The 15,813-nt window shown below is 41.7% G+C and overlaps 1 protein-coding gene across 2 annotated transcripts in view; it reads left to right on the forward strand.

The window, feature by feature from the left end:
* The window catches only part of doc2b (double C2-like domains, beta), a 163,886-nt gene that overhangs the window by 35,221 nt on the left and 112,852 nt on the right, over positions 1 to 15,813 (forward strand). For both annotated transcript variants that reach the window (XR_008385026.1, XM_053617972.1), the window contains exons 7-8: positions 828 to 926; positions 1,042 to 1,212. Coding sequence is in view for 1 of the 2 variants with exons in the window: in XM_053617972.1 (XP_053473947.1) it covers positions 828 to 926; positions 1,042 to 1,212 (270 nt within the window). In the remaining variant the exon portion in view is untranslated. The remainder of the gene's footprint in view (positions 1 to 827; positions 927 to 1,041; positions 1,213 to 15,813) is intronic.

Consider the following 15,813-nt stretch of genomic DNA (forward strand, 5'->3'; position numbering starts at 1 on the left):
TCATACGCCTATTTCCCCAAACACAACCTCTGAATATGACGCTGAGCACATGCACTCAACTTCTTTGGTCGACCATGACGAGGCCTGTTCTGAGTGGAACCTGTCCTGTTGTTGGAAACTGCTGTATGGTCTTGGCCACCGTGCTGCAGCTCAGTGTCAGGGTCTTGGCAATCTTCTTATAGCCTAGGCCATCTTTATGTAGGGCAACAATTCTTTTTTTCAGATCCTCAGAGAGTTCTTTGCCATGAGGTGCCATGTTGACTTCCAGTGACCAGTATGAGGGAGTGCAAGAGCGATGACACCAAATTTAACACACCTGCTCCACATTCACACCTGAGACCTTGTAACACTAACAAGTCACATGACACCGGGGAGGGAAAATGGCTAATTGGGCCCAATTTGGACATTTTCACTTAGGGGTGTACTCACTTTTGTTGGCAGCGGTTTAGACATTAATGGCTGTGTGTTGAGTTATTTTGAGGGGACGGCAAATTTACACTGTTACACAAGCTGTACACTCACTACTTTACATTGTAGCAAAGTGTCATTTCTTCAGTGTTGTCACATGAAAAGATATTATCAAATATTTACAAAAATGTAAGGGGTGTACTCACTTCTGTGAGATACTGTAATCACAGAAGCGATACATAATTTTAACAATTTGAATAAATGACATGTATTCATGACAGGATATTAAACCCCGTAGAGCTAGGCTCATACTCTGTGCTCTGCTTTCCTGCGAAGAGTTGATGAAATTGAGAAACACTGCAAATATTTTTCCCCCCTCCGTCACCCACCACTCTGTTTGTCCCTTTCTGTCTCTACAGTCGACTCGAGTGAGAGTGATGGCAGTGACTCCGAGCTCAGTGATGCCAGTAGTGACAGAAAGACCTTCATCCCTGAGAGCATCAAAAGACGACACTCGGGTAACTCTATAAGCTTACTCCAAACAGCTCGTGCCTAGATCTGTGGCAGTCCTGTCTAACTAATTGGAAAATCGATCCGTTTCACAAACCACATTTCCTCCTTTATGCTGATCAGCTGTGTCCGAGTCGAGCGGTAGCGTGGCTCTCACGCCCCTGCAGTCCATCCTGAGCAGCCCGGCCCGAGCCAGCTTCCTGTCAGAGAGCCACTCCAGCCTGGGCAGCGAGCGCAGCAGCCTGGCCCCCGCCCCGGAGGATGAAAACACGGACCTGGGACGCACGTCATTGTGTGAGTAATCATCATCACACACACAAACACTTAACCCAGCTTATCTCTCTTCCACATAGCCTGTGGATCTTTCACTGTAAATTAGTGCTGTGGTGGACAGGGCATGTATCCTTCCTTCTTTATACTGTGTAACTGCCTGAGCTCAGCTCCAGGAACTTTCTTAGTATCTTCATCCAGCTAAAGGTAGAAAACTTTAATAGCTGTTCAGCTAAAACCAAATGAAAACGATTGCTAGCAAGGAGCGGCATTATGCTTTAGCCTCACAGTAAATGTCTAACGATTTGACGTTGCTTTCTGAACTCATAGGGCGTCTCAATCAGCTCCGGTGTAGACGAGTTCTGGCACGTTTAAGGACCCAGGGTCTCTACACATTGGGACACTGATGAATCAAATTCCGGCGACATGACTGCGTACGTCACGTAAATGTGTTAGCTTAATCACACGTGTTTCTGTAATGGTACTTTAAGCAGGATCGCAGTCTAGCTAGTGGATTTTTTTTTTTAACGTTTAAAAGCCGCTAGACTCAAACAAACATGAAGTAAAGTTAAACGTCTCTGACGTAAGTAATCATTCGAGAGCCACAACGATAACAAGCTACTTACATTTGTAGATGACGTTGGCTGAGAGTTCGTCCGCCCTTTTTTTTTTTTTTTTTTTTTTTTTTTTTTGGAAATGTTCCAACATTTTTTCATGTAATACAAAGCAGTAAAAATAAATACAGTGAAAATCTGACTCACAAACGCACTTTATTATTTTTTTCTTAACTTTCAGGGCTACCATACGTTATCATTATTATTTTTTTTTTAAAGAAACATTTGATCACTGTTGAAAATGTTTCCTCACATGGAATTAAAAAAAAATAAATCCAGTAAGACTTAAAATGTGCTTCAAAACAGAGCAACTGATCTTTTTTAAAAATGTTTTTTGATGTAAATGTCTTCCATCTGCAGGGAGCCTCACCGCGGAAGTGCCTTCCGTGTAAGATAAAGTTAATGGTGTGTATCATTTTGTCACCCTTAGTGAGAGAAGCGCTCTTTTTTCTTTTCCGTTGTACCTCAAAAGTTTCATCGAGCAGAATTGAACCAAACACTCCAGCCTTGAATTGGAATTTGAATTGGTTTTGCCATTCTCGAGGATCATCCAGCTATTCCCATGTGTGTGCTTGCATGACAGTGCGTAACATGCACGCGATTCCTCGTGTCAGCTGCATCTAAATGAAGCACGTTTTACCTTTATTGTGCTTCTCTAATAAGCACTCTCTCTCTCTCCCGTTGCTATTGAACATACATTGCCAAACCACTCGCTCGCACATGCCCAATTAGCTTTCATTTGCAGAGTGAAGCAGCAGCGTTGGCCTGCTTCTCTGTCCAATTTGTACTGCTTACTTCTACAGCTCCCCGTGCACTCTCTTCAGGTGCTTTCCACAAAGCAGACTCCTTTTACTCGTAACGATCTAAAGTGCGTTGTTTAACGCCATGTCAGTAGATTTCTTCGCGGCACCAAAGGAAATGTCCGATTGTAGACCGTTTAGCATTTTATTTATTACATTTCAAGCCGAAGGTGGGATTGGATCCATTGATCAATTCTCTCCAGTGCTTAATTATTTAGAGTGTGCTTCAAGGATACTACTCTTTTGGTTCCAGGTGAATTCTCTCCAGGACCATAAAGCATTGGCTGATCATTAATCAGCTCATCATGAGGTATATCGTATACAGGCATGCACGCGTTCTCCATCTTAAACAGGCAGGGCTTTAGTTTGTTGCCTGAATGCGATTTCACACTTCACGCACTACTTGTAGTCCTATGGGAAGTGGCGGCCACTTTAAAAAAAAAAAACAAACAAACAAAAAAAAAACGGCCTGCCACCAAAAAGCATAAGAACAGAGGTTGTCAAAGAGAGTCGAATCCCAATGATGCCACAGCCATCTCCATCCAGGAGTCCAAGATAGATAATTGGGTTGGCAGTGCTCTCTGTGATGGAGGAGGAAGGGGGGTGTGTGTGTGTGTGTGTGTGTGTGTGTGTGACGAGGTGGTGACTCACTCTTTCCTGTCAATCACAGCGATGCTAGTCAATCTTGTGCATCCGTGAGGTCATGTGTGCGGAACAGGGCAGATAGCGCTTTCCTCGAATTGTTACGATGCAGTTTGAAAAGATGCGTCCGGCTGCCGTCTGCATATTTTTTTTGGTCACAGCGGTGCTTTGAAAATCTATGAAACATTTTCGGAAAGCAATTTTTATGTTTATAGTTACTTGCATATAGTATGTTGCATGTTGTGAAGCATCTGCAAAACAACGCCGTTTCAGTTATCGCTTAAGTTAATTAATGCCAAAAAATAAAATGCGCAAAAACAACATGCTCTCCGTTTCTTAAGACTTTCCTCTGGTGGAAACCCTAAATGATGCAGATTTATCTCTATAATAATCCTCTGATTTGCTTTGCAGCTAAACTATTGCCTGAGCTGCTGTTCTAGAAAATGAATCGGACCAATCAGAATGATAATCCAGCAGCACTGTGTAGACTAAAAGAGTCAAGTTTGAAAGTTGCCTAATTTCAGCAGTCTGGTTAGCTCTAGAAGACGTGTATAGGACCTGATGTGGATGTAAACTGTTTCCTTGTGCTTCACCTATCACAAGATACATGTAAACAGCTAGTGGAGCAGATCTTGCGCTCGTCCCAGCTTTTACACCTGCGTATATTTTAAAGGTGGTGCAGTTTTATCGCAAGTTAAGCAATTAAGAACTTTTCACTTTTTTTCCCCCCACGTTCGTTTATATTTGCTTGGTTTACGGCTCTGCCAAGCAAGCCATTCGATTTTTGTGTGCTTTAAATATCTTCTCATTTTCCCAGCTCAGCTTTAGTGTTGCCTTTCATTTAAATTGGCAATGACGCAAACAGGAAGGGGAGAGGGAAAAAAAAAGAAAGGGCCGAAACATAAAAGCATTCGCACAAGTGATGAAGAGTTCTCCTTCAACTTGGCTGATGGGAAGAAGCGAAATCACCAGCGTGGGTCCGTCTGACTCCTGCACTCCTCCGCCTTCTCCTTGTTCTCAAAAGCTGGAGGCCATTCTTCTCACACTCTCTCTCTCTCTCTCACACACACGCACACCTACACATACCCCTCCCTCCCTCCCTCCCTCCCTCGTCCTTCATTTATTTAATCTACCTTGACATTTTCAGAGTTTGCGTCTTTTCATTTCTCCAGCTTACATAACGGCGGTTCATCATTCTCTGCCATTTCTATGCTGCCTCGCGCGTTGGCAGCAGCCACACGGCGTGATGAATGATTTGCGGAATTCGAGTTGAATGAGCAGCATTCTGCACTTCATGGTCAAACGGCGCAGAGCTTTTGTCCAAATCGGACAGCTATTTATTGAAATGAGCGCGCCGCTGAGGTTTTCCGTCGCTTGTTCCTGTACTGAACTTGACAAGGAGAGTCTTGATGCAGACGTCACATGTCCATTTTGCCTTTCCGAAAAGTTTTCAGGAAGAGGCCTGTAGGGTTACGTTTTCGCAGGACGAGTTTACATGGATATTTACATTTATTCATTTATCAGACGCTTTTATCCAAAGCGACTTCCAAATGAGAAAACATATCACGCAGAGAACAATACAAGTAGTGCTACCATACAAGATCTATTAATTGCATTCTAGAAAAAGCAAAATGCACAGAGTAGAGGCGTAAGTGCCAGGGTAGGGGTTTTTTTTGTTTGTTTTTTATGGGTTGGTTACGTGTTCACGGAAGAGGTGGGTCTTTAGCTGTTTTTTGAAGATAGTGAGGGACAGATACTGTGAAGGTTCTGGAACAGGATCTTGAGCCACGCTGAGTAGGCACTACTAAGCGTCGGTCATTAATCGATCACGGATTGCGTGAGGGAACGTAAGCCTTCAGGAGAGTGTTGAGGTAGGAGGGTGCTGTTCCAGACAAGGTCTTGTACATGAGCATCAAGGCCTTGAATTTGATACGGGTGGCTACAGGAAGCCAGTGCAGGGAGATGAAGAGGGGTGTGACATGGGTTCTCTTGGGCTGGTTGAATACGAGGCACGCTGGTTTTCGGTTAAGGCTCTGGGTTACTGATCGGAAGGTCGGGGGTTCAAGCCCCGGCGCTGCCACGCTGCCACTGTTGGGCCCTTGACCCTCTCTGCTCCAGGGGCGCTGTGTCATGGCTGACCCTGTGCTCTGACCTCAACTTCCTGACATGCTGTGGTATGCGAAGAAAAGAATTTCATTGTACATATGTATATGTGATCAATAAAGACTCATTATCATTAAGTGGTTAAGAACCTTGCCTGAAAATTTAAACTTGCACCACATTTGTAGCAGGCAACTACATCAAAATATGAAGTGAGATCAGGGGTAAAAAGGGTCCTTACATAAGCCAACTAGCAAATACACGAATAACGTCCAAGATGGCATGTTTTTTATGCATTACTTTTTCAAGTGGGCGTTGCAGAAATCGAGTGGCGCGTCAGTCCCGCAAATCCGTCCTAGTCCCATCCACCTTTGATGCGCTCCGGGAATTGAAATCGGAACGTTCCGATTCCCCAATCCCTCAAAGCCAATATAGTCACGCTCCAGACATGGCCAGTCTGCAGCGCTTCCATTTAAAACCCAGATAATCCAATGCTTGTCTGGGAGCTGCTCTTGAGTTTTATGTGTCTCTGCCACTATCAGTCCCAAGTGGACCAAGCCAGAGCTTTCTGAACCAGAGTCAATTTGATTCTGCTGCCCTGCCATTAATCACTCTTATTTTACCAAGCCAGCAGCCATTCAGGAACCCCCTGATATCAGCGCAATAGAGTTAAAGGGCCTGGATGTGGAAATGCCATTAGTGCAGAACATGTTTATGTTTATGCTTATGATCGTCGTTAAGTCGTGCTTTCTCATGCACAACTTGTTCGTGCTTTCATACTACAGCGCCGTTGAGTTGATTTAATGTTCTATAACAGCAGCTCTGACAGTCGTGCCGACTTACGGGTTTCTATTAATCAGTGTTAGAAAATACCTGAATAATTGTTCTTCATCTTACAAATCTTTCTCAAGTAAATTTTACGCCCGAGAAACAATGCCTTTTTTTTTTACTTCTTATGTTTTAATCGTCAAAGTTGTCAAATCTCCAGTGCCGTGAGATGATATTGTTCCCCGGTTGCTTTCTCGCCTCCAGTCCAATTCACATCAATGTCAAATGAAACCGCAGGCGACTGTGCTACTTGGTCTTTGAGCTAAATGATGGATTTGCCGACGTTTCATACAGACATGCATGGTCTCCTGCGTTCCACATAAAAACGAACAAACAAAAAAACAAAAACCAAGCAAAATTGCCACCAAATCTAAAGAAGCATGCTGAGATGCTGAGGTAAGTCAGCTTTAGGTTTGGTAAATCTGCTAGCTAGTTTTGTTTTTGTTGCTAAATGTTACTAATTAAACATTAACCAGCAAGCCAAATTCTCTGAATTAGCAGAAATTTTTAATAAGTATTTGATAATATGAATAAAAATTCATGTCTGAACTTAAAAAGATTTACTTTTACTCTTGAATCTCCGAGTATGTTTAAATGTAGATACCTTTTGACTTTGTAGATATTTTGGGTCCGTGCTTCGAGATTTAATTGAGTAAGATTTTGACACTTATGACAGTTTCTCAGCACTTATTAAGTCTACAGTTTGCCATTTGAACTGGAGTACAGCTGCGAACGTTTGACACGCAGCTAACCAGTTGGCATTTTCTAAAAGGAGCTGTAGCGTGGTGGGGGATCGGATGGGTGTCTCTTAACTGTCGTAATTAATACCGCTCCAGTCTCCTCTGATTAGCTGCACACAGAGGCGACACCGGTGCAGCGAGGGGAGATGGCTGCCGAAGATCCGGAGTCTGCTTTTCCTCGTCTCCGGGAGTGAGAGGAAGTGGAGCTCTAACAGCGTGTAAACATGGCAGCCATGATGAGTCGCTAAATGCGTACCCTCATTAGGATCGAGCAGATGAGCGATGGCAAGACTCCGAGAACCTCGGTTCACCTTCAGATAAAGTGAAGTTCGGAAAAAGGAATTTTTTCGAATTTAAACAACAGCACTTGTCAAAGTCGGCTGTACAGAAAAATCAGTTTATATCTATATACAACCCCAATTCCAAAAATAGTTGGGACGCTGCGTAAATACATGTAAATATAAACAGAATGCAATGATGTGCAAATCTCATAAACCCCTATATTATTGACGATAGAACATAGAAAACATATCAAATGTTTAAACTGAGGAAATGTACCATTTTGAGAAAAAATATGAGGTAATTTTGAATTTGATGGCAACACGTCAAAAGTTGGGACGGGGCAACAAAAAGCTGGAAAAGTAAGTGTTACTAAAAAGAAACAGCTGGAGGTTAATTGGCAACAGGTCAGTAAGATGATTGGGTATAAAAAGAGTGTCTTAGAGAGGCGGAGTCTTTCAGAAGTAAAGATGGGCAGAGGTTCACCAATCTGCGAAAAACTGCGCCTACAATTTGTGGAACAGTTTCAGAATAATGTTCCCCGATGTAAAATTACAAAAACTATGAATATCTCATCATCTACAGTACATGATATCATCAAAAGTTTCAGAGAATCTGGAGAAATCAATACTGCATGCCCGTGATCTTCGGGCCCTCAGGCGGCAATGTATTAAAAACAGGCATGATTCTGTAATGGAAATCACTGCATGGGCTCAGAAACACCTCCAGAACTCATTGTCTGTGAACACAGTTCACCGTGCCATCCACAAATGCTGGTTAAAGCTCTATCATGCAAAGAAGAAGCCATATGTGAACATGATCCAGAAACGCAGCCGTCTTCTCTAGGCCAAAGCTCATTTAAAATGGACTGAGGCAAAGTGGAAAACTGTTCTGTGGTCAGATGAATCGAAATTTGAAATTATTTTTGGAAACGATGGACGCCGCATCCTCTAAACTAAAGAGGACTAAAGAGGAGAGGGACCAGTCGGCTTTTTATCAGCGCTCAGTTTGAAAAGCCTGCATCTCTGATGGTATGGGGGTGCATTAATGCCTATGGAATGGGCAACTCGCACATCTGGAAAGGCACCATCAATGCTGAAAGGTATATACAGGTTTTTAGAGCAACATCTGCTTCCATCCAGAATCCATCCCATCTTTACGTCTGAGAGACTCTGCCGCAAACATTTGATATGTTTTCTATGTTCTATTGTAAATAACATAGGGGTTTGTGAGATTTGCAAATCATTTCATTCTGTTTTTATTTACATTTTACACAGCGTCCCAGCTTATTTGGAATTTGGGGTTGTACCTTCACGTTACATTTCATGGATGAGGACGTGATGTCTTTTCGATGTAGTATTAAAAACTCTGTTATGAACTGGAGTGCTGTAGCTGAGGATGAGAAACTGTCAGAGCCAGAATTCAGATCTAGCATTTCTACATCTATTGTCGTCGTCCCCCAGTGTTTTTCAGTCTTTCCCAGGAACATAGTGGCGCAGAGAGGTATTTGGAGCTGATGTTGACACTGTGGTACACTTGTAATATAGAGGTACTCAGGTGCTGGGTATATTTGGTGTAAACCCACTTCAAGGTGGATAAAGTAATGGTGTTGTAAAGACCTTACTTAACAAAGATGTAATCATCATTGGATACTGTATTTGCAAGTGTGATTTTCTGTCTCTTGTCCCATGCAAATAAATCGTAAATCTTTTGCATAATACCTCATTAAAATCAGCCCACACCTTCATCTCACCACATGTAATATAATGCGAAGGAGGGTCGTAAAAGTGTTAGTGGACCGGAGTGATTCTTAATGAATGGGGTGGGTGTTTTCTCGAACACTCTCATTGATCGTGGGCTTAGAGTTATTCTCTGTACTGAATTTGCCGTGGTGGCAAATTGCATTAAATGCAGTTAAACACTGTATGTTGTTTCAACCCAGCCAATAATTTTCCCTTTAAACCAATAGATAGCAATAGATACCTGGTGGATTGATTGATTGATTGATTGATTTTTTGCTGCCAAATAACAATACTACATGACCTAAAATCCTTGAAGGTAGAGTTTAAAGACTATCATTTTCACCGTGTCGCTGAGACTAAAAGTATAACCCACGGCACAGCTTCACGGTTGAGTAGTTCGAGCTTCACCCGAGCGTGCCACCACGTACCTTCACGAGAAACCTACACACTCGCTGTAGCTTGAAACCCGAAAATAAAAGACTAGGTGGTTGTGCTTTCAAGCCACAGGTTGATCGAGTTTACTCCGAGGAAAACCTGTTCATTTTTGATGAGGCAGAATGGAATTAGCTTGGACTAGCGGCTAAAATCACCCTGGCTGAGGATTCATTTCTCATGTCCTGCAGCCATCCCTATAAATCTTTCAGTTGCCGCGTATTTAGACGATCGGCTTGTTGATTTGCCTATGAATCTTACAGCTAGATTTCTTTCTTTCCCAAACAGCAGAATAATTCCACAAGCAAGACACGTTTCTAATATTCATAAAATAAATGGATGTGAAATCAGTGAAGAGCCTCGTGGGATGTTCATATCCATCTATCCATCATTCTGTCCATCACTGCTGGTCCACGACTGGTCAGTTCCATGTGTATGCAGACTCTCTCTAACAGAAAGTGCTGTTTGTGTTCTACTCTGATGACTGAGCTGTGTGTTTGGTCCTAACGCTTGACTGGAGTCTGAATGATGGATGTAGTCATTATTTGCAGTGCAGCCTGAAGCTTTTTGACAGTCCAGAGATATTGGACTTTTTTTTTTTTTTAAGGTTGTATTGTATGTGATACCAGTACACTGTTTCCTACACATAGGTTATACTTGGGTGGCTCCCAGGTACATCAACGAGTTTAGTTGCTAGATAGAGCTTTTTACAAAAGTCCTTCTAGTAAAGTCTGTCCACTTGGCGGCCATCTTGGGCAGGCCATTAACACGGCTCCTATCTGTTTGAGTGGTGAGAGACCCATATACCAGCAATGGATTGACAAGATGATGATCGGGAGTGAAAATTGGTGTTTCAGAGTAGAGACGCACCGATACTAAATTTCTCAGTCGATACCGATAACCGATTATTCAGAGTGACATGGGCCGATACCGATAGTTCTGCCTTTTATACCTTCTTTTAAATGAATAATAATGAATTCCACAATTCTGAAAGAAATGCAAATTAAAACTTTATTCTCTCCATTTGAACAAGTTGTTTCACAGTAACTGGTCTCATCAACAGAAAACACATTAATTATCACTTGAATTGATAATTGAATTATCAGTTAGGGCTGCAACTAACGATTATTTTCATAATCGATTAGATTGGCCAGTTATTTTATCGATTAATCGATTAATTGGATGGGGGCGGGGCAAGCTTTCAGTACCCTTTTTTTTTGTTTATTTAAAATAAAATCCACAAACTGAGTGTTACAAATATAAACTGTTTGTCCAAAACAGAAAAGAACCCAATACACACAAACACACACACACCAGAATATATATTATTAATATAGAACTGTAGTTTAATTGGGTGCGTTTTGTGCATCCATAAAAATAATGGAATATATATATAATTTATGTATTTATGCATTATTTTTATGGATGCACAAAAAGCACCCAATTAAACTACAGTCCTAAAGTAATAATAAAAACTTTCACTGCACCTCGTGGTTTCTGTTACTCACTGTCTTTAGGAATATTGTTTTACTCGTGTTTACTTTTGATCATAGTGTTTTAATTAGACATCACACTTCTTACTCGCGCTCCCACTGTGCATCAGCGCGTCTGCACAGCGCGTGATCGGCAACGCGGCCTCGTTACTAATAGATCACTTCCGTTATAATAAACGACAGAATTTGCACTGCTAGCACGCAAATACAGCATATAATCACAATAAACTTCAATTAAACTGAAACCTTTTAAGCAGCTTGCACCAGTTTCCCCTGCCCCTTACACACAGTGGAGCATTTTGGATATAAACGTAAGTCTGTCCTCGTGCATCAGTTTGATTTCCGCGGTGTTTAAAATGTCCCCCTGCCTTAGAGGACTTGGAGGTTACACACGTTCTTCATCAGTCACGTGATGATTTTGCCTCCGTCTGATGGTGACTGAGGTCAAAATTAATTTTTTATTTGTAAATCGCTTTGGATAAAAGCAGCTTCTATATGAACTTGTATGAGTTTTTTGGAGGAATTCTTTAGCAACTCAGGCTCTTCACTGCTGCATTAGGTCACTTTGCCAGAATGAGCAAGAACGCCAGGGTATCTTTGGGGCTTCTCCATAAATAAGAGTCATTAAAAGGCTCTAGTCAATCTTTAGCTATTCCCCACATTTAGCTAGCTCACTAAGCCTCTGTCAAGGTTTGTGTTGTTCTTTGGTTATCCCTCTGTGGGAACCGAGTTCCTAAAAGCCCTAATTCCAAAAGAATCCCTTGAAGTGCATTTAATGAATGCATTAGAACACATCCTGCTCCCCATTAGCCCGGTCTGAATAACCCGCTTTAATAAAGTCCCACCTGCGCTTTCACATGGCAGGATGCAGTCAGCAGATAAACACAGTTCAAATCGATACCTGCGTCTGGTTGCCAGTGATGTGTGGCGTGACAGGTTGAAAGCACGTTCAGCCGCCTCACACTTTACAGCCTCGCAATGCTTAACGAGGAGCCGCACTCAGCTTCCTCTCCTTCAGTATGAGCTGCATACATCGATTTATCGATAATAATAATAAGTGTTGCAGTTTAGTTCCCGTTCTAACGCACTCGCGTTTCTAGTCAAACTGATGAGTAAATGTGTTTATTAGGAGTTTATTAGGAATCCTTTCTCTTGCAGTCAATCCACAATTTCAGTGGCTTCACTTGTTTTCTTCTTGACTAAGAACATCAAATCGGGACGAGGCCAAAGCTCATCCTCATTTCACCCCGAGCTAGCAGATTCAGCTTTCTGATTTCCTCCGCAGCCTGTTCAGTCCTTGCTTCTTTTAGCAGTCGCTGTCAACCCGCAACACTGGTGTCATTAGTTTTTTGACAGCGATAACATCACCCCGGCCTGCCTGCTGTGTGCGCGTGTATTTTGTCAGAGCTTCTCTGATCGGGTATCTGATCCGTGTTTGATACAGTCGCTCTTTTAAGGAAGGGGGGCTCTGGTTGCTTGGCGACTCATAATGGAGGTTTTGCTACAGGCTCAGCATGTTACCTGCCTCCTCTCATGAGCGTGACATTATGACACAAAGCAGCAGAATTAATCTGCTCGGCCCGGGGAGCTCAGATCCATTTACACTCACCGGTGACCCGCTGAGAAAGAGCAGACCGCCTGCCTAATGCACTGTTGAGCTTCGGTATTGTCACAGTCATGCATCAACTGTATTTTATTCATATGTATTTATGCTGACTTGAATGTGTACCTTTTGATTCTCTCATGACTGTTATGCTGGTTCTGTTGTTTAGAGACAACACACATCATTACACATTTTGGTTGTTTTGGTGAAATTTGTTGTGTTGAGATTAGGGATGCATCAGTACAGTTTTTTCACACTGACTATGATCTTACATTTTTTTATTATTATTTATTTTTTAAAAAAATCACAATTAACGTTTCAGTCGTCCAGAAAAGATCGTTTACACCATTTCAGGTTTAACATTAAGATTATTTATAAAGTGTTAGATTTCGTTGTTAGCCTGTATCACCTTTGTTCTCTTTCAACCGAAAACGCCCTTTTTGACCGTTTTTTTTTTTTTTGGCTGAAATTTTTGTATATTATTATAATATAGCTAACTAATGTTAAGTACATACTGTACTTGTCCTATGTTAGCTGAGTCAAATGTACATTGACAGATTTTATTTATCACGTTAAAAACGTGGAGAGGATGTACAATGGAGGAAGGAGGCGGGGCTTTCAGGTCGTGTCAGTTAATATTCTGAGAGTTCATAGCGTGATTGGCATGTATTTAATGTCTACTTTTGGAGCGCCTGTGCAAAATGTGTCTGGTAATATAATATAATAGGTGGAAACGTCACCGGATACCGTGACGTTATATCACGTGTCTAGCTAGCAGTTAACTCCTCGTGCTGAGGTTTTATTTTTAAGTTAGGAAGACGCTTTATATTTTAACAAAGCGGCCTCCTTTGCTTTGATCATATGATGATCGTGAAATGCGTCCAGATCGCTGTCACTAGGCTCATGTCACATAGTATCACCTGGTTTTGGATATTGGTATTGATGCACCTCTAGTTGAGAGAGAGAATTATTTTGAAGTATTGCAGCAGAAGACATGCGTAATATCGCCCATGAGCGTTATATTGCCATAAAATACAAATGATGAACAATAATTGTTTCCCTCGCAGTTAATTAGTGTTTGTTGAAGTTCAGCCCGATAGAGCAATATCCTTCATGTTCACTCACACCTGTTCTTCTTCCCCAGTTTTCATGATTCATCTCCTAATGATTAATTATATCCTGGAGGGCGTTTTGGCAAATCTGAAATCAGCATCAGAGGCATTCTCAGTGGTAGCTACAGCAAGCGTGTGTGTGTGTGTGTGAGGGAAATAGAAAAGAAAACTGAAAATTGAGAATCACCACTAGGCAAAACCTGTTCTTATCCCCTATGGTGACTTGCTCAGATGAGTCATGTTGGCCTGTAACCTCCCCGAGGGGGGCACCGCAGGTCTTTTGAGAGCAGCTTTGAGAAAAAGATTTTTTTTTTTTTTAGTTAGTTAGTTGTAGTATAGTATAGTGCTTTTGTAGACACTCAAAGTGCTTTATATAGTATGGGGGGGGATCTCCTCAACCACCACCAGTGTGTAGCGTCCTCCTAGATCATGCGACTGCAGCCATAGTGCGCCAGAACGCCCACCACACACCAGATATCATTGGAGAGGAGAGAGTGATGTAGCCAATTCAGAGATGGGGATTATTAGGTGGCCATGATAGAGAAGGGCCAAAGGGAGAATTTCGCCAGGACACCAGGGTTATACCCCTACTCTTTTACGATAAGTGTCCTGGGATTTTTAATGACCACAGGAAATGATTTAAGGTTGGCTTTAAGATATGAACTTGTTTGGTTTATGGAAATATCCAGTAGTGATATGGAGCAGGTCCAGGCGAAATTTGGCCATTTGCCCAGATTCTAATACACAAATCTATTTGTCTGACCTATTTGATGCTTAATTAATCTGATTAATTAATCTCCTATTGAGAGTCTAAACAAGCAGCCATGTTTTGTAGTGCTTTTAATTATTTAGTTGAGTGCACTATCCAGAATGCCGGCTACTGCCTCTGTCATTAATTAACTCTGTGTTTTAAAAAAAGAAAGAAAGAGAGAAATCATTTCCACTCGCTGCACTTGAATCTTAAGAACTTTGAAGAAGTCAATGATAGAAGTCCGTTCAGAATATGGCTATCGTTCAGTTTTTACTTGCATTTTGTGTTTTTCCAGTTCATTATTAACCTCCAACACGGCCTACACGCTGGCAGTGGTGGGACCCGACAAAGAGACCATAAATCATTCATCATCAATGGCATCTGGCAATCTACAGCGAGAGGAAACAATGTGATTGTTGGTGATGTTAAATGGACAGGGCGAGCTACGTGAGCATATCTGTGTAAATTATATGCAAAGCAATGTGGTGACTACTTGTAGGAATGAAAAAATGGTGGTCAAGTCCTTTTCCCCCAAAACCACTCTGAAACATTATCCATGATTTTAGAATGCAGACATTTATTCCTACTGATCCCACTGATCACCACTGTTCCCCACCACCAATCACCGATCACTATTGTTCCCCACCACCAATCACTGATCACCATTGTTCCCCACCACCAATCACCGATCACTATTGTTCCCCACCACCAATCACTGATCACTATTGTTCCCCACCACCAATCACTGATCACCACTGTTCCCCACCACCAATCACCGATCACTATTGTTCCCCACCACCAATCACTGATCACCACTGTTCCCCACCACCAATCACCGATCACTATTGTTCCCCACCACCAATCACTGATCACCATTGGTTCCCACCACCAATTACCATTGTTTCCCATGACCAATCACTCACCACCAAAAACCAATCACAGTTGCTTTTAACAATCAAAATTCTACCAAAATTCGCTTCGTGATACTTACTGTACACGTAATAAAAGCAAGGTTTTATTCAGATTTAATCTGTAACCATTTTTCCCGACTCCTCACTTTGTCTGCATTATTTATATATATATATATATGTTTGTAAATAGTCAGTTTGTGGTACCACGACCAAAGACTTTTTTTCAGAAGAAATAAATCATAATCTATTATTTTCTGTTCTGATTAAACTGACATGTAAATCAAATTACAGGGTTTTTATCAATATACTCGTTTTTAATATTTTGTTGTTCCTATATTAACAGCTAATTCACAGGAAAGTGATGAACACTGCACATAATCTAAGCCTAGAAATAAAAGTTCAAAACTTATTTAACAAATAAAAACCTCCATAACGTGATGCTCGGTTTAGGCTCTGTAAGGAGACGAGTCTCCAGTTACAGAAGTAAAGCTGTAGCTTTCATTTTTTTTAATGAATTAATTTTCCTAAGAGCAGCCCCCCCCCCCCCCCCCCCCCCCCAAAGTGTTTACTTCCTTACC

Source organism: Ictalurus furcatus, chromosome 28 (genome assembly GCF_023375685.1).
Source record: "Ictalurus furcatus strain D&B chromosome 28, Billie_1.0, whole genome shotgun sequence".
NCBI lineage: Eukaryota > Metazoa > Chordata > Actinopteri > Siluriformes > Ictaluridae > Ictalurus > Ictalurus furcatus.